This window comes from Aedes aegypti, chromosome 2, assembly GCF_002204515.2.
Source record: "Aedes aegypti strain LVP_AGWG chromosome 2, AaegL5.0 Primary Assembly, whole genome shotgun sequence".
Lineage (NCBI taxonomy): Eukaryota > Metazoa > Arthropoda > Insecta > Diptera > Culicidae > Aedes > Aedes aegypti.
The window spans coordinates 345,243,196-345,266,803 of NC_035108.1; the positions used below are offsets into that span (position 1 = coordinate 345,243,196).

The 23,608-nt window shown below is 37.6% G+C and overlaps 1 protein-coding gene across 4 annotated transcripts; it reads left to right on the forward strand.

Annotated features, from left to right (window-relative positions):
* The first annotated feature begins 7,610 nt into the window (after positions 1-7,610).
* On the forward strand, positions 7,611-22,171 carry LOC5569034 (uncharacterized protein DDB_G0271670). Of its 4 annotated transcripts, none has more exons than XM_021846167.1 (5): positions 7,620-8,215; positions 8,746-8,831; positions 8,894-9,277; positions 17,534-17,731; positions 20,244-22,171. In XM_021846167.1, the coding sequence occupies exons 2-5, from the start codon at positions 8,779-8,781 to the stop codon at positions 20,989-20,991; spliced, it is 1,383 nt and encodes a 460-aa protein (XP_021701859.1). In that variant the 5' UTR covers positions 7,620-8,215; positions 8,746-8,778; the 3' UTR covers positions 20,992-22,171. The 4 variants fall into 4 exon arrangements, with proteins under 4 accessions (XP_021701857.1, XP_001652680.1, XP_021701859.1 ...); XM_021846166.1 differs by having other exon boundaries at positions 7,620-8,205; XM_021846165.1 differs by having other exon boundaries at positions 7,611-8,831; positions 8,954-9,277.
* The last annotated feature ends 1,437 nt before the right edge of the window (positions 22,172-23,608 follow it).

The following is a 23,608-nucleotide window of genomic DNA, read 5'->3' on the forward strand; positions in this document are numbered from 1 at the left end:
TGTTACCGTATTTAATCAGTCGATTTTTGGTACTTGTATCATTTTTCGATGTACACTGAGCCAATTAATCCGATTATCCTTATCTGAAAAATCATATACCTGCTTCGGAATTCAGATTTGATAGGTTTTATTAATGTCCAATGATGACTATATGAAGACCCAATTGAGTTTAAATAATAACAATATGGAAGCAATTTGAATTCTACATAAAACTTATTGGACACCATTATCCGTTCTGTCATTACAAAATCATATACATGGTATCTGATTGTGTAATGTGAAAAACATCAGTTTTCATTTAGCTACAAGATGGCGTGTCCACTGCACAATTTGCTCGTTAATTTCGGTTTCTAGACGAATTGTTGGAAATTTTTCAAAGATCTTATCAAAGGTAAGCTGTAGAAATCAGTTATTTTCGATTATACTGCTATTTTCTTAATATATTTCAGAATATGGAACCTCCCTTCATGAGCCTTTGTCTTGGTCGTTGAAGAGATTTGCTTAAAATTCCATGCAACTATGAACCTTCGATGTTCTGCCTGACGTTATCGAAGTAAGTTATTTTATTAGTTAGTTAGTTTTGGACATTAAATTCAGGGAGATTTTTCATCATTTCAGAAATTGTTCACCAACTATGCTGCAACAAAATTCCCTCTGAATTGTTGAAACAGACGTAGATGAATATCTTCAATATGTGCGAACACCCGGATAATGTAATGATTAAAGAATGGCGAAGTAGGTCTCTCTCAAATCAAGTAAATATATTTTATGAATTTCGCTCCTTTGTATTGAAGAAATGCAAAATAAACAATTTTAAATTTACTTGAACGATTTTATTATTTATGAAATTTTATTTTGGATAATCAAATATAGCAAATGCCAATTGATAACTCATTCATTGTTATCAAAGAATCAATTACAATTTATTTTAGTTTCACACGAAAGTTATATGATTTTGTATATGACACCAGCTTAGATTGGATTTTTATAGCCATATATAGTCTATAGACTGTTTGTTTGAATGTTATATGATTTTCGTAATGAACTCTATCTGTATGAATTCTAAATAAGAGTTATATGAAAATCATTATGGAAAAAAGCTATATGTTTATTGTAATGATTCGAACATGAAAAATTTTTGGAGTGTAGGTATTTAGTTTATCGTTTATGATGTTAGCGTTATAAGGTCTGTTCATTACATGAAGTTGATATTTTTATGATATATTCTTTCTAAATAATGAAGAAATCGTATCGATTTTCTGTACATCGTTAAACTACGACGTTGTATAAACTTAGGATTCAACAAAATGCTTTTGATTGAAAAACTATATAGATTTTTACGATCCTCTAATTTCCACCTAAAAAGTTAAGAGCGTGTTCAGAGGCGCGGGAAGTGGGTAGGACAGGTGGTACTACGCACAAAAACAGTCAAAGAATTGTCCTACCCATGTTTCAACAAAGATCAGCAGAAACTATGTATCACCTGTTCAATGTACATACAAACTCGATAAAGATCGCACTTATTTTTACGGAGTATGGATGACACGATAAGGTTTTTCATAGTTTTCTCATGCCTAGTAACATAATTTGTGCATGACCCCCACTTCACTTAACGCATTTTTTTTGCAAACCAGAGCACTCCAACGCTACTACCTCCAGTAATTTTCAAATATATTACTCTGAAAAAAATCTTCCAGATGCTTTTCCACTGCTTCTTTCACCGTTTTCTCCAGTTGTTCACAAAGGTTTATTCCATATTAGAAAAAAATATTTTGAAATAAAAAAAAACTAAGTCGATTTCTTCCTTTATTCTAGGCATTTTTTAAAGGATTATTTTAGAAATTCGCCCACGATAACTCTCAGAAATGGCTCAAAAATTCCTGCTCATTATTCGGTTCTAAACTTTCCGTAGAATTCCTCGATAAATTCCATCTGGGATTCGACATTAAGTTCCTCCAGAAATTTCTCTGGGTTTTTATGCAGCATTTTATTAAAAAAATATTACTGCGGTTCAAACATTTCTTTAAAAAATCAAATAAAGTTTCCAAATCTGGAAATTTTTCAAAACTTTCAAGCTTTCACACTAAGTAATACTACAGTAATTATTACAGTTAGTGCTCCGATAATTCTTAGATAACTTTCTAAAGTGGAGATGAACCAGCCACGGGCTGAAAATCTCCCTAATAAAGCTAATAATAATAATAACTTTCTAAAGGGATTCTGTCCAATTGTCTCCATGAAATTTCTTCAATATCAAAATTTAAAAGTTGTTGTTTTCAATAAAAATATTTTATTGACAGTTTCTCAGGATTTTTTTCAAAATTCTCTCCAAAAAACTCTGAAAAATTTTCTTGATATTTAGCTGAAGACATCCTTGGATCAATAACTGTAACAATTTTTTGAAGACACCGTAACAAATTTGGAAGAATTACTGAAGGAATTTTAAATTCTGTAGGTACGGGAATGTTGCAGTAAAACCCAGGAAAATCAAAGAACAAATTTATAGTGCACCAGGAATTTCCTTGGAAATGTCTGAAATGATCTTTGGGTGGATTCCTGGCGAAATCTCCGTAGTAATTTCTGTGGCTATCCAAAGCAAAATTCCAAAATGATTTTTTAAAGGTATCTAAAACGAAATACTATGAATAATTACTCAGAAAGTTCTTGAAAAATCACTAAACAAAACCCTGAAGAGATTTGCGGAATAATATGTGAAAGAAAACTACAGTAAAACGAGCAAGTCATACTTGTCGTAAAGTCAATATGAATTCAAAAAAAATCTCTGAAATTATCTTAGAGAAATGTCCGTTTAAACGAGGAATCCAATTCTCATGTCGTTGGTTCTGTTCTGTGTTTGTATTCAACCTGAAAAAAAAACCGAATAATTTCCATTTTTAAAATTTATAGACACCCTGAAAAAGCTTTCTTAGTCTTGTAGTAACGACTGGTATAAAAATGAGGGAGTATGAAGCAAATGAGTCAGGGACAAACCTAGTTTTGAGAAAATCTACTTCAAGCTTTTTTCAGCATTTTTTTGTTGTTGTTTGTTTTTTTTTCTTCGTTTCACAGTTCACAAAATATTTGCTAACGTTTGTCCTACCCATGGTTTTGAACGTGGACGCGCCTCTGAGCGTGTTCCACATTGGTGTAATCAAATCATGCGCATTCGAAATATTAAGTTTTACTCTTTATGGTCTTTTGACTGTTAAATCTCATGCTTTTTTTTACATTTGCGCCGGACTCTAAAAAAACATAAGATGATCAATATTGATCATCTTATGTCGTACGCCCGCAGCCGTTACAGCGAACTGACACCCGCAAGGTCAAATGAATGGAAAAACTTTCCCGTCTAAAGCGAAGTATGCACTTCAACAGAAAAGTAATCGCCTATCTCGATGCGTGGGAAATTTCTTGCAAGAAATGCTCAAGAACAGCATTTTTCTTTGATCGCAGTACGCAGTTGAAAAGAATTGTCATTTCAAATGGAGATCACTGTAGGAAATTTCTTGACTATTTCTTGAGCAGAAATTTTTACTTTTCTTGAGCGGAACAGCATACTTAGCTTAAATTGTAAGCACGTGGTTTACGCAAAATGATAGCGGTACATCTATGTATTAGTGATAGATATCAGGAGTCACTGAATACGATGAGTGTACTTGCTGTCTAGTTCATGTGCTGTGCTTCGAAGTTGAAAGTTCTGTATGATCTGTGACCGCTGCGCTCATATTTGGAGACATGGGCAGATAGTCGCCATAATTGGATTTATCTTGAGACAGACAATATGTGCTTGAAATGTACATCCTCTTGCATTCGTAGGTTTCACAGATGTTCTAGAACTTCTGCCGTAGGTTTGGAGTGTACATTCATGTTTCCAGTAAAGTGCATTATGTGCCGCTGTATCCTGAGATTTTCTTCGATCATGCCAAGAAATAATTTGAGCTGAAATTCGCTTGGTTCGCATCATATTGGAAAAAAAAAGAAGAGGCAACACGATCGCATCTGCACATTCCCAGATTTTTCATATAACTGAATGAGCAAAGTTTATATATTTGTACGTAATTATGTATCAAATTAAATGAGGTATAATAATAAAATAAACTTCGCATGTATCTAGACTTCTGTTTAAATTTTTCATGTTTTTTTTTCAAAGAATTTCTACAATTGGCTTGTTTAGGAGTATCCAGTTTTTTTTACATATTCTGAATCTAAGTTAAAAATTGAACTAGAATCCAAAATATCACAATTTTTCGTGACCTAGAACTATTTTTAAAACTCGTTTGAAATACGTATGGAAATCACTTTTGAATCACCCCTCGGTAAATTTTACTTCGGGACGAACTGTCATTATGGAAATTGAAATGTCATTGAGTCGACGAATTGAAATCTTTTTTAATAATTTATAGTATCAACATTAAGATATTGAAGTGCAATAAAATCGTGTTATACTTAGACAAATGTGCTCTTTCGATCAAATTACAAGAAACTGTGAATTTTTCTTCACTAAACAACCCAATTGAAAATGAATCATACCAACAACTGTTCAACAGTACCACAACATTTGTACCAATAATTCAATGCATAATTCCAGAGAATACGGACTGTGGTACTGATAAGGTGCTCTTGCAGATATTATATGGGAAAACGGCAGTTTTGAAACGGTAAACATTATTAACAACCCGTTGTTCGTATGGTCGACTCTCTTAAAACATTAGGGCCCATTCACAAATTTCATGACGCTGAAGGGGGTGGGTGGGTGTCTTAGTGCTGTTACGGCCCATACAAAATTTGTAAAATATTCATACAAAAAGCGTTACGAGGGGGTGAGTGGGTGTCGAAAATGGTCATTTTTAGCGTTATGAAATTTGTGAACAAACCCTTAGTCAATATGGTCAAAACTTTACCCATAATGGTACGATTATGGTCGACACAACCATTCTAAATATGGTTTCAAATGGAACATAAACCATTGTCAATGTAGTTTTGCTACGGTTTCAATCGCATAGGGCTGTAGGTACAATTTACAATTTTGGTAATTTTGAAGCCGATTCAAATATTATTGTTGAAAAAATCATCATTAATAAGTAGCATAGTGTATTAATAATGCAATACATGATTTCCCGTGCATATATTCCTCCCCATTTCATTGGGAATGAGCATAGAACGACTAGCCTGTTCAAATTATATGCATGTCCAAGTTATATACGTTACCCTACCTGCGGAATAAAAGAACGGTTTGAGTGCTTTTACTGTTGCTACCCCGCATAAACCGAAACCACAACGAAACCGTACTGAATATGGTTTATGGTTCACTTTCAACCATATCAAGAATGGTACATTCGACCATAAGCCAACCACTACTGGGTAATGTTTCGACTGTTATGGGTAATGTTTTTCAAGATCCGACCATATGAACAACGGGTCGTTAAGAATGTTTACCGTTTCAAAACTCGACATTTCTCATATAAATTTTGAATGAGAACAGCAACAGGAACATATCTAGTAAGGTTGAAAATCACACATTCGGTGAGTTGAAACTATAGTTGGAGTATAATTCTACAATAACAAGAAACATTTGTTGATATGGTACACATATTTACATTGGGTTTTTTCTTGATTTATTCAAAAAATTACAACGTAATAAATGGCTTGAACTTCAAATATTTATTGAAAACATATCTGGGACATTAAACTTATGCTGAGACACATATCCGTTCTTGCGGTCTTTTCTGGAATCGCATCGGCGGATTGAATATTCTCTGCCGAATCTGCTACTGATACTGCTTCAGATTGCAGATTGCAGATTGCGTAGTATTACCATCAATTACCCCGTGTAATCGCTCTCCACTCCTGTTGCTGCAGCCGATGCTGTTGGTCATTACTAGCAACGCTATTGAACAACAGGGTTTCCGATGGTGCCATGGATGGTGCCGGGATTTTCCGATTTTTTGCATCCGAAACTGTCGGGTGTTGATATTTGTTTTGGCTGTGAAAAAAGTTGTGGGGGAGAAAATTAGTGTTTGATTTTAAGCACTTTCATATTGAACTTACCAAAACTGCGATTATATTAGGCGGTACACTATCCTAGATTATGTTTAGAACAGTTAATTGGCTATAAATACTTTTCTGGAGTTCAACAAATTGAATAAAAAACGTTGCGACAAAACGCCAGGGGATTCAAAGCAGCTGCTCAGCAGTAAACCACAGATGATGTAGTTTGAAAATAGTGTTATATGGTGGATACATTTCAACCTGTTTGGATACCTTATCAGAATATTTGTAAACTATAATCGATAATGTAACAGGCGTACTTGACGTCTGAGTGTGGTTTTACCGTAAACGTGAGAATGCATGAGGACCATAATTGAAATAGGTAACCATTTGCATTACGTTCATGGAAATGTTTGTCTAGTTTAGAGAATGGTAGTTTTTTATGCGGGACACCGATGGGGGAACGGTGCAAATAAAGAAAAACGACATTACAAATCGATTATATTATAAACCGCTCACCCTAATGCGTTTGACGTGCTGGCTGACTGCTTTCCTCAGTTTGACCCTGGTGTATGCCAAGTGCGCGTGTGATTTTCGAACAACCTCTCGCGCGAATGTCAACAAACCAGAGGGATGACATCATAGTTTTTCAATATGGTATTTGACAGGTCTTGTTGTGCCTTCTTATCGGGAGCATAAATTTATACTCCAGTTGCAATTCTCACGCACACTCATATATTTGTTGAATGTTTACCTTCCGTATGAGTGAAAATGGGACAAAATGCGCCAAACAAGACAAAAACTGCGCAGAGCTGGTATGTGAGAATGTGCATTGCAAGTCTTCGGTTTTCTTATAAGTGGTTTTATCCGCGTTAGCAATGGCATTTAGCCATCGATCCCTTGCATCGGTATGTGTTGGAAACTTATGATGCGAAATGTTATCATCGTGATAATTGTTCTTCTGATTATGAAAATCGACACCGCAAGAAGGAAAACACACTTCATTGTGCTTTTCACGATAATAGAAACGAAACTTACTCTGGAATGAAAATAATAACGAACATATATTGTAGATTTTGTGTGCCTAGGTTCATTTTCCCACATTCACACCAGCTGCATTTCTTATAGCGTAATAGCATTGGTGAGCACTGCTTGCGTTCGATAAGAGGCAACAAAATATGGCCATCATGCCGGCCCCCTGCAACAAACACACGGGCCGTGGAAAGGGTGGAAACAGGGGGCCGGCATGATGGCCATATTTTGTTGCCTCGGTTGCCTCTTATCGAACGCAAGCAGTGCTCACCAATGCTATTACGCTATAAGAAATGCAGCTGGTGTGAATGTGGGAAAATGAACCTAGGCACACAAAATCTACAATATATGTTCGTTATTATTTTCATTCCAGAGTAAGTTTCGTTTCTATTATCGTGAAAAGCACAATGAAGTGTGTTTTCCTTCTTGCGGTGTCGATTTTCATAATCAGAAGAACAATTATCACGATGATAACATTTCGCATCATAAGTTTCCAACACATACCGATGCAAGGGATCGATGGCTAAATGCCATTGCTAACGCGGATAAAACCACTTATAAGAAAACCGAAGACTTGCAATGCACATTCTCACATACCAGCTCTGCGCAGTTTTTGTCTTGTTTGGCGCATTTTGTCCCATTTTCACTCATACGGAAGGTAAACATTCAACAAATATATGAGTGTGCGTGAGAATTGCAACTGGAGTATAAATTTATGCTCCCGATAAGAAGGCACAACAAGACCTGTCAAATACCATATTGAAAAACTATGATGTCATCCCTCTGGGTGGAAAGTGTTGTTGTCAAAATCCTTCCTGGACTCTGGTCGGAAGTTCGTTTCGGTCCGCTCTGAGGTGGAAAAGTGGAAAACCCATCAGAGGGAAAACTAACCGTTCCGTGGTGCGCGCTTCATTTCGTGTATCGCAGAATGTTTATTGTGACGGGAAGTTAATCGGATGCATTTTTCGGCATGAAAATGGAACCGTTTTTGTTTTGATCAGCTAGTGCGCGATGGTTTTGTTTGTTTTCGATCGAAGAAGTCTGATGTCTGCGGATGCAGTTTTCAAATCTGACAGTTCGTGTTCGACATTTGAAAATTTTTGCTCCCCTCTTTTCGAGTGAGCACAGAAGAATATCTCGAGAGTGAAAAAGTTCTCCATGTTTGATTCGAGGTTCGGATTTTAGGTGTGTTTAGGTGAAGAAAATTGAAATTTAAGCGGGTTTTTAGGGTGGAAATTGTTGCCAAAGTGTGCAGAAAATGTGCGGTGACAATTTGACACCGAATTTGGTTGTCGTGGGCGAGAGTTGAGGGCTGAAATTACTGTTTGAAAAAGTACTTATTAATTAGGGCTCAGCCCCGAAAAGTGACGACCACCCACTGGAAGAAGATTAGAAAGGATAATAATTGGTGGAAGTGTATAAAAAGCACTGACTTGGCTTGGAACTTTTACATTGGGTTGAATTGGAAGAAAAATTGAGAAATTCGTCGAGATGGACGTGGATTCGCCAAATTCGCTGAAAAGATGTTCCAGCGCCCCACAGATAAACAATTTACTGCCCTCGGCAGTTGTTGGCGTAAATCATCCCGTAGTGCCAATGGATGAAGGACAATCACAACAGGACAATTCCGTTGCGGGTTCAGGACAACAGACGTCCACACTGCGCCAGACTAATCCCATTAACAATGGCAACAACAGCACCAATAACAATACTTTGTTCCTACAGCACCAACATCAATCTCCGAATCATCTTCAGTCGATGTCGTCTTCCAGCGCTTCCAATCTTCATACCACCGGTTCAATCATACACAGGTAAGCCTCTGCTTTTCGCTTCTTTCAGTTACATTTTCAGTTCACACGGGATTCTTTTGCAGGGATCCTCCTCCAACTTCCTTTTCTAATATATTCACCCGTACGCGTCGATTCTCGGCCAGTTTTAGCCCGTTGGCGGTAATGTCCAATGGCAGTTCTAGTCCCAGCCGGTCCGGCAGTTGCACCCCGGGGCCCCGCCTAACGCCCCGGATATCCCAGCTGCGGCAGGAGGAATGCGCCGACCTGAGCAATAGCCGGGAAGTCAACCATGAACGGGAAGTCCACTCGGCCATGCAGATGTCCCAGAGCTACGAAGACCTGACGCTGGTCACGGAGAATTGGTCCTTCTCGTCCGGTGCCAAAAACAATGACGACCTAGGCAATCCGCTGCATGTCGCGCTGCCCTCGATTGGAACCAGCTACTGCTCTAGTCCTTCGCCCACCAGGTAAGGAAAATAGGTAACGGTATGACGTTGTGTCTGAAACCGTTATTGAAGAAAAAATGTCCAAGAAATTAAAACCCACCATTCGAAAGATGTAGTAACTTATCCTTAAATTTAAGGGGCCTTCGTTAGCCGAGTAGTTAAAGTCCCCGGCTACAAAGGAAAACCATGCTGAAGGTGTCTTGGTTTGATTCCCGGTCGGTCCTGGATCTTTTCGTAATGAAAATTTCCTTGACTTCCCAGGGCATAGAGTATCATCGTACCTGCCAGTGCCACACAAAAATGGCAACTTTGCTAAAGAAAGCTCTCAGTTAATAACTGTGGAAGTGCTCATTGAACACTGATTAGATACAGGCTCTGTCCCAGTGAGGACGTAATTCGAAAAGAAGAAGGGCGTATATCTAACTACCTTCATTTGCGTGAATTTTTGCGCTTGTCAAGTTTGCCACTCTTTAGCAGAGATATTCACATGCTTTACAATATTCTCCAACATTGCATCACTATCAATTTGCATACTAATCAAGGAATCATTAAGTTTACATTACATGGCTGGTCACATTTTAGTGACTTGGTCACTATTTCTGGGCAATGATGTTGAAAAACGACAATCCTTATTAGCTTTACTAACTAAAATAGTACGACATTAATACTTCAAAGATTTTCGTTATTAATTTGACAAACATTATTTTGATCTCCTCATCAAAGTTTGACGAAATGAAAGGATTTGTTAGAAGATTAGTGTTTGAATTCAGGTGAATAATGCGTAGACAATTGTGGATTCTCTACAAAATGGCTTGTTTTTTTTTAAGAAATTTATAATGAAAATTCTGTCATAATTTAATACACGACTTTTTGTTCAATTATATGGCAAATACATTGAATATAGCTTGACCGATATCTACCTTGTACCTTGATGGCTACAGCGTAGCGCCACACCATTGTTGCAATACTTCTCCAGTTACTTTGAACGTTTGGGGTCGCCAGCCCAACAAATATTTTAGTTGAATAATTCAGGGTTTATTCTGGAATTCTACTAGAGCTTTATTTAATTTTTTTTTCATGGAATTTTCAAAATAATCATACAGGAATTCGTCAGGGAATTTTTTCATGTACCTGGTACCCCTTTTGCTTTTAAACGAACACATCTTAATTTGCACCCCACAAAACTGCACATTTAAAAAACTGAAAATGGGTCACACAGTATTCAGATCATTGAATGAAGTAAAACGAATGGAACATCGTAAAACGAAATGCAAAATCTAAACAATACAGCCAAAATGATAAAAAACACGATGAGGTGGGTTCGAAAAAAAATTAAAGCCCCCATGATTTGCGCCTTGTCTCATTCAAATAAGCGAAGTTGCGTGATATATCTTTAAAAATTAAAAAATCAGGAATACCTCCCAGGATTTCTCAATCAACGCCACCAACTTCCATGGATGCCCCCAGTAATATCTCCAGAGATTCCTCAAATAATACTTCCCTCCAGGAATACCTCAAAGAAAATCTCCAAGAATGCCATCAAAAATTTATCGACGAATACCAACAGAGATTCCTTCGTGAATACCTTAAAGAATATCAGCTCGTATACCATAAAAAATGCCTCTAACGATTCCTCTAGGTTTCATCCAGGAATACTTCCAGGGATTAAACCAGACACATTTTAGGAGTTTTTCTAGGAACATGAGATTTACTCCAAAGATTCTTAAAGGAAAACCTTCAAGGATTCCTCCAAGAATACCCGCTAGAATTCCCAAAATTAACATTTAGTTTTCCTACATCATCATCAATCACTATGAGAATTCCTCTTGGAATTCTTTAAGGCATTTATTTGGAGATTTATAAGGAAATTCTCCGAGGATTTCTCTTTCAGTGATTGTTCCAAGGATTCCTGCAGAAATTCTTCCATAGATTTTTCTAGCAATAGAAACTTGGTGGGGATTGCTTATCAAACCTTCCGGTCCGCCTCATAGTTACGTACTATTTGGTGCTGGGTGTAGTTCTTGTTTTTCCAGCTGTATTGAAAAGCATGAGCCATAGTCTTTGGCATACAATCGGGTCTTTCTTTAGCAGAAAAGAACCGAAATGTCTATCGACGACCGGTGATTGCTAGCAGATATAGTGGAGAGCTTGTCTTGATACGTTCATCGCTTCAAGCTAGTTGAAAAACTGAATACACTGATTGCCTGTCGATCAGAGCCGAACTAGGCATAGATCGTCTACATACATCTGAATCTACATGTCTCCGATGTATTACATCGTTCCAGGTGGGAGTTATCTGATATGTGAATATGGTACCATAACAGAATTTTCCATCTGAACGAAGTGATAAATCATAATATTCCGCAAACTGTATCACACATCTACAGAATGTATTGCGTGAAGTTAAGACACAGCAGAGTATTGGGTACATAGGACCAAGTCCCTGCCGGGTGGCGCGAAACTGATGAGCGATAGACAATAGAATCAACAACACTGCCATAAGGGATAGTAAGCATGTGACTATTGTCGAAACTATGATTAGGAGGCAAATCAACATCCCAAGATCAAATTTTTGTTACAACCCAATGTAGGTATTATTAAATTAGGCTGTAGAAAATGATAAATATCTGATCACTTAGGAACCTTGCAACAGGTAATAAATGCCCGTAGTCTGTTTTATTCGAATACACATGTATAAATTGTTAAAATTGCCGAATCATACGCGGAATTTATTAAACGGATCATGAAATTAGGACTGAAATCATAATGATGATAGATTATCAACTTTCCTTTCGTCTTGCTATTTGTTACCGTTAGAATCACCAAACTGATTGGTTTCCCACTACTTACACCAATACAACAGCACGAAAACTGAAGTATTATAATCGCGCGTTGGAACTTTCAATATCCATATATTACATCAATAGTGAATTCTTGTATGTAGCCAGTATAAATAACAGAATCATCAACTTCTTGAACATTCTTCAACTGAAAACAGGATGCTTGTTTTATCAAACATGCTCAATCTGCACCTAAAATCTCGGATCCAAATAGTTTTCTAAATAAAAATTGTATCTAAATAAAACGTGTAGGCCAACAAAACATAATTGAGTAGGAGTTTACAAGTTACTTAGCACATGAAAAGCAGTTTAAATTAATCTATTACTAGATCAACACTAATGCTCACATTTTTATATTCTCATTTCATCATGGTCCTCATTGCTCGAGCGGAGACGAACACCCTGGAGATGGAAAAATCGACAGCGCTACGATAAGGAAACGTAACAGATGAGAAACTATCGATACATTTATCAATTATAAAACCCCGTTTTAATGTTAACACTTTGTTTCTGTTTTTTCTGTTTTTTTTTTTTTTTCGTTTCAGCAATCAAATAACCGAACCAACTCTACTACCTTTTCGTTTCTTCTTCGTTATACTTATAGTCCTTCTGGCACTGAACCGAGTGGTGCGCCTTCCGCTTTCTTACTGGTGCTGTTTTTCCTGTACATTTGGCATAGTGTCGGAGGTGGTGTACTGTATTTGCTATACAACGCACTACTTTCGATATTGTGCTTGGCGTGTGGGGAAGCAGTACTAGTGGTGAAGCGGAGGGCGCCATTCGGTTTAGTGCCAGAGGGACTAAATCTATTTAATGTATCTGAAGCTTGTGGGACCGCTTTAATTCCGGCGCCTGCTTGTGGAAGATCCCGGTGTGCTAAACGGTATAGGACATGTTAACGGGGGAGGCTTGGTAGGTCCTCACCCAGCCCGTGTCTAGATGGGCGGATAATTGTCTGCCAGGGTGTGGATTGAGCAATTACAATTACAATTACAATAGAAACTTGGGAGTATTCCACAGGAATATCTCAAGGCATTTCACTAAGAATACCTCCAAGAAGTTCTACAGGAATACCTTAAGGGGTTTTCCAGAAATATCTCCATAGATTCTTCCAATAATACCTCCATGAACTCCGTCAGAAATACTTCCAAACATTCCTATACTGTCCATAAACGCATAACTGTCCCATGTGAATAGGAAATCCAGCAAACATGGGACTGACATGCATTTATGGGCAGTATAATAATACCTCGAAGGATCCCTCACAGAATACCCTGGTCAAGAACACAGGGTTTGACGGTGCCAAAGTAGAAGGTGCACCATAGTAATACCCGTCTGTGAAACATATCACCTTACCAATACTTTGGCACACCTCTAACGGTTCATGATTTATCATGAAACTGCTGCATTCAGGCGGAGGATCTGTTAATATGTTTCGGCATATTATCAGTTCCGCTTCGAACGGAGGAACCGCCAGGGCTCATCCTACTTGTAAACCAGTGCTGGTTGTTGATGGTTCAGTTCGTTTACACGAGCTGTACAACCATTTGTACTGATCAGTAATGGTGGTTGAGTTTCGAAGCCAACGTGTGTTCAATCGTTTTATAATGCAACATAAGAATGCGTGTTTGGTGAAACTCTGAGTCACACTCTTCGTTGTAAAACTAGTGATTGTGAGGGTGCTAATAATGATGTTTGAAAAAATGTATGGTGATGAGAATTTGAAAAAGGCATTGGAAGTAATTGTGATAGTTTTGTTAAATATACCAATAATAATTATATGAACCCTACTAGTTTAATAACGGCCATAATACATTTTGAAATCATTTCTCTGAAGATAAACACTATTGCCTAGTTCTTCACACATGTATGATAAAAGTGTTTAGGGTACCGGTGCCATTAGTGGACTACCTAAGCTATAACAAATCATAACAAAATAACGAAGAGCCTTAACAGAGATTTTGTGGCGTCAACAGAAAGATTTCAACCTCTACTACCATCAGTGCACCAGTATCCGCTCATGTACCAGTAGCCCGCTCACACCGAAAAAAGATAAGTGTAAACAAAATAAATATGAAATCGACAAATTGAATTATACTGTGGACAACCTTTTGCGTATTTACTCAAATTACCTTACTTTTAAAACTCGTGAGCGGGCTACTGGAACATGAGCGGATACTGGTGCACTGATGGTATATGGGAAAAATATAAAAAGAGTGATAAAACTATTTTTTTAACATAAAATCGCTTGAGCCACTATTGGTACACGTGTTCCAGTAGTTGCGGTAGTGCTCCAGTAGTAGACGTTCGGGAATGATAAAAGGAATTTTAAACAAAATGGTAATTTTTTACATAGGTTTTACATTTTTCCTTCGGAACAGCAACCAATATCTTTCGAATGAAGCATAAAGATCATCTCTGGGACTTTTCTTCATTTTTATACATCCATTTTAAAAACTACTTCCATCCGTTGATCCCCTACTGGAACACGACGGCAACTATTGGTGTAAGGGAGCAAATTTTTTGCGTAAACTTAATTATTTATATGACTTTTTGATACAATAAAAAGCTTAAATTCGGCAAATCGACTAAACTATAGGCGAGGTATCCACCAAAAATAACACATGTCGTTTTTATCGAAAAATGTACGTTTTATTCCATAGTCCAATCTACTGGTACATTACAACTATTGGTACCGGCACCCTATAATATAATGACAGCGAGTGCAGAAGAATGGATCGAAGTGATTTTTTTACTGTAACTTTCTTGATCGTGGTTTGAATAGTAGTGACTCTACAACAACAAAAATAATGAAAAAATTAAGTTAAATATCTTTTAATTACTTAGTAATAATAACGGATGGTAAAAGGTAATAACAATGAATTTCTACGAAAATGGTGTAATGTATTTTTGGAGAAAATATGTAGCTGTGATATAATGGAAAGTATATCTGAAGTGTATTACGAAAGTTGATGAGTGATAATCGGTGATATACGTGATAGTGTCGATAGTGAGTGATGAAATGAAATGGGGAATGAGGACCTTCAATAAAACCAGTGAATCAATTGTCACCCAACACGCAGCAACAACGACATTGTCAGCTCTTATTCTTGTTGCAACAATTCCATTCCGCAACATCAGTTTATCATCACTTGAACAGAATATGACAATGAACGATCACCACGTGCGCAGCGATTTTCTGGGCTTCGAATTGCAATTTTCGAGAAGATTCTCCGTGTTGGTAAACATTGACACATTATCGAACAGCATTCATAAAAAAATTGGTTTAGTATTTAAAATAACTGATTAATCGCGAGTTGAAAAGGTTGCAACAATATTGCGCTCTATGATTGTCATGACAATTTTGCTTTTAATTGTATCCTTATCCGCAACAGTTGTGACAAACGGTTGTGAGCGAGCTTGCTTTGTTGTTTGTTTTTCGTCTGTTTTGATGATAATTTGATTCACTGAATAAAACTATTTCGTTCTTCACTTTAACCACTCTAGTAGCATTTCAAGCCTTATAGTTTGATAGTAGTCTGAACTACTAGACTGCAGAACTACGGTAAGGGCTGATTGCTGCTAGGGTACACAGTTACCATTTGAGCAACTTTGCTTAGGAACGTCTGTGTGATGAACGCAATAGAGGCTTATAAAAGCAAATGCTAGGAAGGAGCTTAGGGCAGATTAAAAGTGTCAGTACTACCCCTATCGCTACTGACAAAACAAAAATAGGACAGGATTTTGAACCTTATTTTCAGTACGCAATCTACGAAATATGTTACGTAACGAGAGAGGGAGTTATTCAATGCACTCACTTTTAGTCATACTTTTCCCTGGAATGATACCTGTTCTTATTCGGATACCGCCGGTATCTCGTCTTCTACCGGACACATAACTTTAGAAAAGTCGAATGTCATTAATATATATATTTTTATTGTATTGTAAAAAATGTCCAGTAATGTAACAAAGGCATATAAATGAGCGCTGGATTGAACTTCATGGAAATAATGGTAAATATACAAATCACTGTTATATCTGATTTTATCGACGAAATTATTTCATTTATACTGAAGATGCTTCATATCACCCTCCCCTTGGTTATGCGACCTTGCCGCGATGGGAGGGCATAATCCATTAGCCCATATGATGGAAACCAAAGGCGTAACCTGTAGTGGTGGTATCACATTTTGGCATTTTTTGCTTAAAGCCGCGTTATAATTCATATGGCATTGACGCAACAATATCTCGGATGTGATCCAACGGACATTCTGCGTCATTGATAGAATTGATGCCCATTTCAAATAATTAATCTATTCGAAGTGAACATTAATACTATTGGTGACGTTCAGTTTGCCTTTTGCTAACCAGAATGATCCGTAGCCACTCTTACTATTAGCTAGCTAGATACATCGTTATCATATACGACGCAGGGAATACTTAGGAACTCTTAGGAAACTGACTAGTAGATTCACTGAGTAGAAATAAGTGGCGACAATCTTATTTAATATGGTTTTTACATTGCCATAATAAGAAATACCTCTTTTGTAACAGCGGTATAAATAATCTAATTCCAGCTTCATTTTCGCAAAATTTACAAGTAGAAAGTAGGCGTGGTGAAGCATTGCATTTGCCATCGAAAAGAGAATCTTGTAGGAGACTGTAATAGAAGCCTAAGGTAACTTTACTCTTCAATATTCACTATAAAAATAAGACGCTGAGATCGATCATTAGGGTACACTTGCTAGTTTCGAAAAATTGTTGAACAGACAAGGAAAGCGACCTTTTTCTTTAAGGATATATGAACCAATAAATATTTTTAACAACAAAAAATGAAATTAACTAGAACTCTTACTAAACAGCATAATTTTGTTAAGACTTGACGACAATTGACATTTAAGACACTAATCTTACGTAAAATACAGGAGTAATCAGAATAGCACTTGAATGACAAATTATTCAAAACCATTTCGACTAGACAGTATTAGTAATGACACTACTACACTACTATTTCCAACAAATTCTGAAGGAGCTGATGATTTTCACAATGTTTCCTTTTCTCAGAAGCAAGGGAATATGGGTACTTTTCAAAAACTACCACGTCACAATACTAATAAAAAAGCAGTGTTCATGTGGGCGCCATTGCCTAGTCCGTCTGAGTATTGGTCCTGGTAGAGGGGAAACTTGGCAAAAGCTAGACCGAGGGTTCAGCCTTGACAAGTTAAGCTGTCAGGCAGCTCCAACTGAGTACCATACAAAAAAAAGGCTTCATACCACTTGTTGGAATACTTTCCAATTTGCAGAGAAGATGCTCAAATACTATATCTTTCTAATGGTAGGTAACAAATGCTTGGACATTTGTTCGTTAATAACGGTTGCAGACACACCGTGGGGAATGAATCAAAGCTTAACTCATATGTTTAATTTCCCATTCCAGCCGTGGTGGTCTTGGGTTACAGTATCCCACCACATCGCCGTCGCCGACGAGGAAGTTTGTCACCCGGCGGTCGATGTCGCCCTGCCCGATCAGACCCAGCCCACTCAGCTCGTCAGTGAAGAGGAAGTTCGATCTGGACGATAACTACGGTAACTGCTGCTCTCCACCACCGCTGAAGAAAATCTTCACATCGGAGAGGTAAGACAAATCGATATTTATTTATTTTTTCATTTCCTCAGTACCTACCGTTCCAAACATTTTATTAATTTCTTATATCTAAGTGTTCTGTGTCATTCAACATTAGCATCCTAATTTGATAGAACTGAATTAAGCTATTATTTACATTTTTGTAATAAGGTGCTGTCTATTAAGTACACTCCCGTGCAAAAGTTTGGGTTCACCCCCTAAAAAACATACAAAAGTGTTCTGTCCATATCTCTGTGATTGCACGTTCAATTGAAACTCTCTAAGCCGCATTCGAAAGGCAAAGAGTTATTCTTACTTCGAATGTATTTTTCCAAAAACATTTTTTGAACTTTGTTTACTAAATGTTTACTTAAAGTTGTGACATTATTCAAAAAACACACTGAAAAATCATATCTAATTTCCTCAGTATTGGATCGACCAAAATATTATATCAAAGTGTCATTAGAATCGTAATCTTATATTCTTTGAAGAAACCCCACGAAATTTTGGCGGAAAAATCTGGAAAGTATTCAAAATCAATGAAACAGTCAGTCAAGTCATCGTGCAAAAGTTTGGGTTCACCCCTCAGTATAATGCAAATCGTGCAAAAGTTTGGGTTCACCTGAGCGACACGCACATCATTTTTGTCCATATCTCTGCCATTTTTCAACCGATTTTAATAGTTTGAAGCTTTTTTGAGCGCAAATAATGGCGCGTACATGATTGGTTTGAGATTTCACAGATTTAAGTAAGTTCAGGTGAACCCAAACTTTTGCACGATTTGCATTATACTGAGGGGTGAACCCAAACTTTTGCACGATGACTTGACTGACTGTTTCATTGATTTTGAATACTTTCCAGATTTTTCTGCCGAAATTTCGTGGGGTCTCTTCAAAGAATATAAGATTACGATTCTAATGACACTTTGATTTAAAATTTTGGTCGATCCAATGCTGAGGAAATTAGATATGATTTTTAAGTGTGTTTTTCGAAAAATGTCACAACTTTAAGCAAAAATTTAGTATACAAAGTTCAAAGAATATTTTTGGAAAAATACATTCGAAGTAAGAATAACTTTTTGCCTTTCGAATGTGGCTTAAAGAGTTTCAACTGAACGTGTAATCACAGAGATATGGACAGAACACTTTTGTATGATTTTAAAGGGGTGAACCCAAACTTATGCACGGGAGTGTACGTATGATAATGTTGGCAGTTTTACTGTATGATAATGATTAGTTTCTTCTGGTAAGCTATGCTAAGCTGCCTCGGAAAATTTTATTTCACAATTCTTCGAAGAGTCTAAAGAAAACAAACAGCATTATGACTACAAGTCATGGCAGCCGGTGATGCTGGAAATGCTTCGGAAAGCATAACCTTTAAAAATCATGAAGTTTGATGCCCATATTGATATGGTTCCGGATATGTTCCTAATTGACCACTTCCCCTAGGGTACTTGGAACCTTCTATAGTGTAGTCTGTGCATCTAATGGTTCTGAATATGCTGCAGGAATCATCATTTTTAAGGTTAGTGTCCGCTTGGATATAGCTCCGTATAATATTAACATGATTGGAAATACAAACATGACTGACCATGCTTTCAAGAACCAGTTTTACGGAAATGGTCATATTTCTGAAGATTTCCAATCAATCTTAATGCGTCCGGTGGCATTCAACTTCCTATTAGTTCTAGTTTCTAGGAAAATTGCAAACATCTATCGAACTTTACACCGCACAAAAATAGAAGCGACAGAAAAAATGACATTTGGACATGACCTCAGCAAATCCGGAACATCTCCGGTGTCCAGTGGCCAATATGCATGGCCAAGAAAGTTCCTAAAACGGGACCAAATTTGCCTGCGACTGCTTCCAGATGCATCCAATTTCATCCATTTTTCATAAAGTTATAAGCATTTGAATTTGGGCAAAATTTTGCCTATCTCAATCATTTTGCCTATCCCCTGTATTTCTTCTTTTCCTTATATAAAATATATATAAGGGAACTAAGGCGAAGTATTCGTTTTGGCAGCAATGATCACTTGCAGTGTGCAATTTCAAAGTGATAAAACTTATTCTTGATAGTTTATATTGACTTGAAAAAGTATCACTGTACGCACCAACATATATGATGTATGCAGATACTTTTTCAGCTGTGTCAGTGTCAAACCAACTGATTTTCTTTGATTCGAAATCTTGAGATGAATTAGCAACAACCATCAACGACGCGTACAAATTTCAATGACGGCCTACTTCGCCTTAAGGTGACGATGAATCGAAGCCAAAGTTCATATTTTCAAGAGCACGGATCTGGAGAACCAAGCATTAGTTTGAGCTGAAAACCTAATCGATTGGTCACCACCAGCTAGTGATCAATCGATTAGGTTTTCAGCTTAAATGGTTGCTTGATTCTTCAGATCCGTGCTCTTGAAAATTTGAACTTTGGCTTCGATTCATCTTCACCTTAACATTAAACATCAACATTAAAAATAATTGAATTTAATCAATCGAGCGCATTTTATTTTTGCAGGGGTTCATCACCGAGTTGTCAGACTCCTTCCCCGTCTCCAATCTGCGCCAGTCCGGACTCTTCCACAGCATCGTTCGAAAACGGTAGCAATAACGCTTCCAGTAGCGGTCGAATAACGCCAAAGTTCTTCGTCACTAAGTTGGCATCCGGACAGCTTAGCTTACCCAGCAGCCTGACACCGAATACGGGCGGATCCCATCCTGGTGGTGTTGCTGGACTCAACACAGCCAATAGTGCCCCAACACTCCCTCTCCACACAGATTCACCGCCTTCGTCCTCGTCCTCGTCGTCCCTGATGATGATGGATTGCGGAGTAAGCAGCAGTAGCGGAGTCCATGTCCAATCAGATACAGCGGCCAAACGGCTCCCACTGGATGCCACGGTCAGTAGCTCAGCTGGGGAAGCTAAAATTGACTGCGATGAAGACATTACCGATTTGAATGCCGTGGCCAGCAGTTCCAGCATGGCCACAACAGAGTCTTCCGAGGCAATGATGGAGGAAGTCCTGAAGACAACCCGAGCCCTGGAGGAGCGAACAGAGTCTGAGCTTCTGGACAGTAGCAGTAGCGTGAGCAATAGTCATAGGCTTAGCACCGGAAGCATTAGTATTGCTAGCAATGATAACAACAGCGAAAGCAACAGTTCTCTCTGCCCGTTGGCGTTCGGGCCGGGTGTAATAGCCAGTGCGGGGGCAACCAATGGAACTGGAACATACCTGCCAAGCAATATCGAAATCGCTGAGACTTGAACGGGTTTGACTAAAGAGAGTGTTCCAATAATCTGCTGGGACAAAAGTACACACATACATAGAGCATCCCACAAGTATCACACACCCACACCATTACACGCTTAGGAAAACCGAAGAACGCTTCGTTTTCCAACTTAGTTTCTCTTCTCTTTACTTTTGTATAGGTAGCTTAGCTTTAGGGCCATCGGAAATTATTTTTCCGTTTCGAATATAAGAGGGACGAACCTGCGTGTCTAATACCATTGTTTCGAGAGTTGTTACATACTAAATGTAGATAGTTGGTAGACAAAACCTTAGGATGATATTCACATTCAAAGCACACAATACACATACGCGACATAACTACAGAAACCAAACTAGATCGTTACAGAACCAGTTTAGAATGCACTTTGGAATAGTTATGCACTGCAGAAACAAAAGTTGTCCCCTCGAGTGGCATTTATCATGTCGACACACCCAAAACTCACATATCTCACAGGAAACAGTTTCCCCAAAAGAATAGCGGAAAAGTTAATGGCTTTTCGGTCGAAAAAACTGAAACCAGTAACGCCAATAACCCCACAACAAGCACTGCATATTATATTTACCATTTCACACTAATAGAGTACAGTTTCATCAATACCAAATGAATGATAATCGATAACGGATCCTGCATATAGTTGAGACATACGAATTGCTGCTATAGCCCTTCGATCCCCAATTGAAGATGATTCTCAGAAAATGCACAATATAATAGGAAAGCAATAAAAACATGTACGCTAATTGTATAAAAAACAAGCGGCCCCTAGTGCCGCAAAATTGTGGAAAAGTGATGGAAACATTTTGCACTTCAAGTTTTTTTTCGATTAATTCGTTTGTTGTTCTGTGATGATGTTCATTTGTCTCGTGTTTCCGTGTTTTTTTTTTCGCCTCAATCACGTTTGGTGCGAAAATTGTCGAAAAGTTTAGTTTTAGTAGCAGCCGGGCTTTAGCTGCCCCTGCAGTGGCAGGGTTTGAGAATGAAAACGGAAAAATTCTCTTCGTTTAGTTGTTCAGAATTCAATTTACCGAATGTCGTTCTTTCTTATGAATAACCGTAATTGAGGAAAATAAATTTAACATTGTGTATGAATTTAATCCAACCTAGAGTTAGAGTTAGTTGAATTAAACAAAGTGATAATAAAGTAAAATACGTGAATTTCGTAAATGTGTTATTCTTTGAAAGTTTTAGCTCCCTTTTATTGCGTCAATTATTTGACGGGTTTATTGTGGTGATTCACATTTCAACCTTCGTTTGATTCGGCTAAAATTTCAGCGTAGGTACAACGTATGGAACAATTACAATTGCAGACTACACTGAACAAAATCTCCCGCCTTAAAATGAATGATTTTTGCCTCATCCTAGCCCCATACCTATTTTCAGACACATTCAAGATGATTTTCATCCCTGTCAAAATCATCTGTTTACAAATTACACTGGATGAAAATCATCCAGTTTTGGAATGTTTTTCATCGTTGCAAAAGATGTTGAATATTGAATGATTTTCATACATAGATGTAAACAATCCGTTACATACTTTTTCATATTTTAAAGCAATTCAAGTTGAACAAAAATAATGACTAAACAATTGTGGGTTTGCGTACACAATCACAAGCAGTGGTTATTTAGTTTTTTATTCACACAAATCAATCGACAATCACAAGTTTAGATTTGCAGGAACACACGTGTGACCGAAGCATAGTCCGGAGGGAGCCTGTTGTTGATCCATGATTTCTGCACCAACATCGTTGGTTAGAGAGCGTTGTTGTGTTTGGTATGCTTGAAGGTAATAAACAGTTGCTGGAAATAACGATAATTATTGATAATTCAATGCACTTACCTGTTAAATAGACAAAAAATACCGACCATCAAGCTGCTGCCGCCATATTTTTCTAGGAATAACAAAGATGGTTTGAAATCTACGATCATTATCTGTCCACATGACAACTCAGACAATAATTTAATGATTTTTGTTTTGGTACATAGGACATAATAAAATCCTTTAGAAGTTGCATGTTTTTAGTTTGTGACATATTAATTCAACTATCTAATTATTGCCACTCAAATATATACTAAAAATCATCGTCGAATTGGATGAATTTTGCTCAATAGGTAGCAGATGCATCATATTCTTCTATTTTCATTCAAAATAGTGAATATTGAGGTTCGCAACCGTGTGAATTGCAAATCATTCAATTTGGGGCAGGAGCTTTCGTTCAGTGTACGTAGCTTTCTGTCATTTATGGTGGTAAGCTCCATCGAAGATGATACGCCGATAACGTATTATCCTTGATTTTAATTCCGGTATTAACTTTAGTGCGCCGATTTTGGGGCACTAAAGATAATCCGAGATTATGTGAAAATTGGGTGCGTGCTTGTAACATGAACTCACGCACACCATATTAGCATCGAAAACGTCAGACGAAAACGATAATCAAAACAAAAACACCTGATAGGGTCCTATAACACTTCCCCGAATACCATTACCCCGAAAACCATCACCCCGAAAACCAGTACCCCGAAAACCATTACCCCGAATGCAACGTTACCCCGAATGACACATCACCCCGAAAACCATTACCCCGAAAACCATTACCC

Excerpts from the sequence above, each read along its gene's own strand:
- LOC5569034 (XM_001652630.2), top strand. The coding sequence starts at position 8,512 with ATGGACGTGGATTCGCCAAATTCGCTGAAAAGATGTTCCAGCGCCCCA. Across the intron at positions 8,832-8,893 it reads ACCGGTTCAATCATACACAG|GGATCCTCCTCCAACTTCCT; the intron begins GTAAGCCTCTGC and ends ATTCTTTTGCAG. Across the intron at positions 9,278-17,533 it reads TCTAGTCCTTCGCCCACCAG|CCGTGGTGGTCTTGGGTTAC; the intron begins GTAAGGAAAATA and ends TTCCCATTCCAG.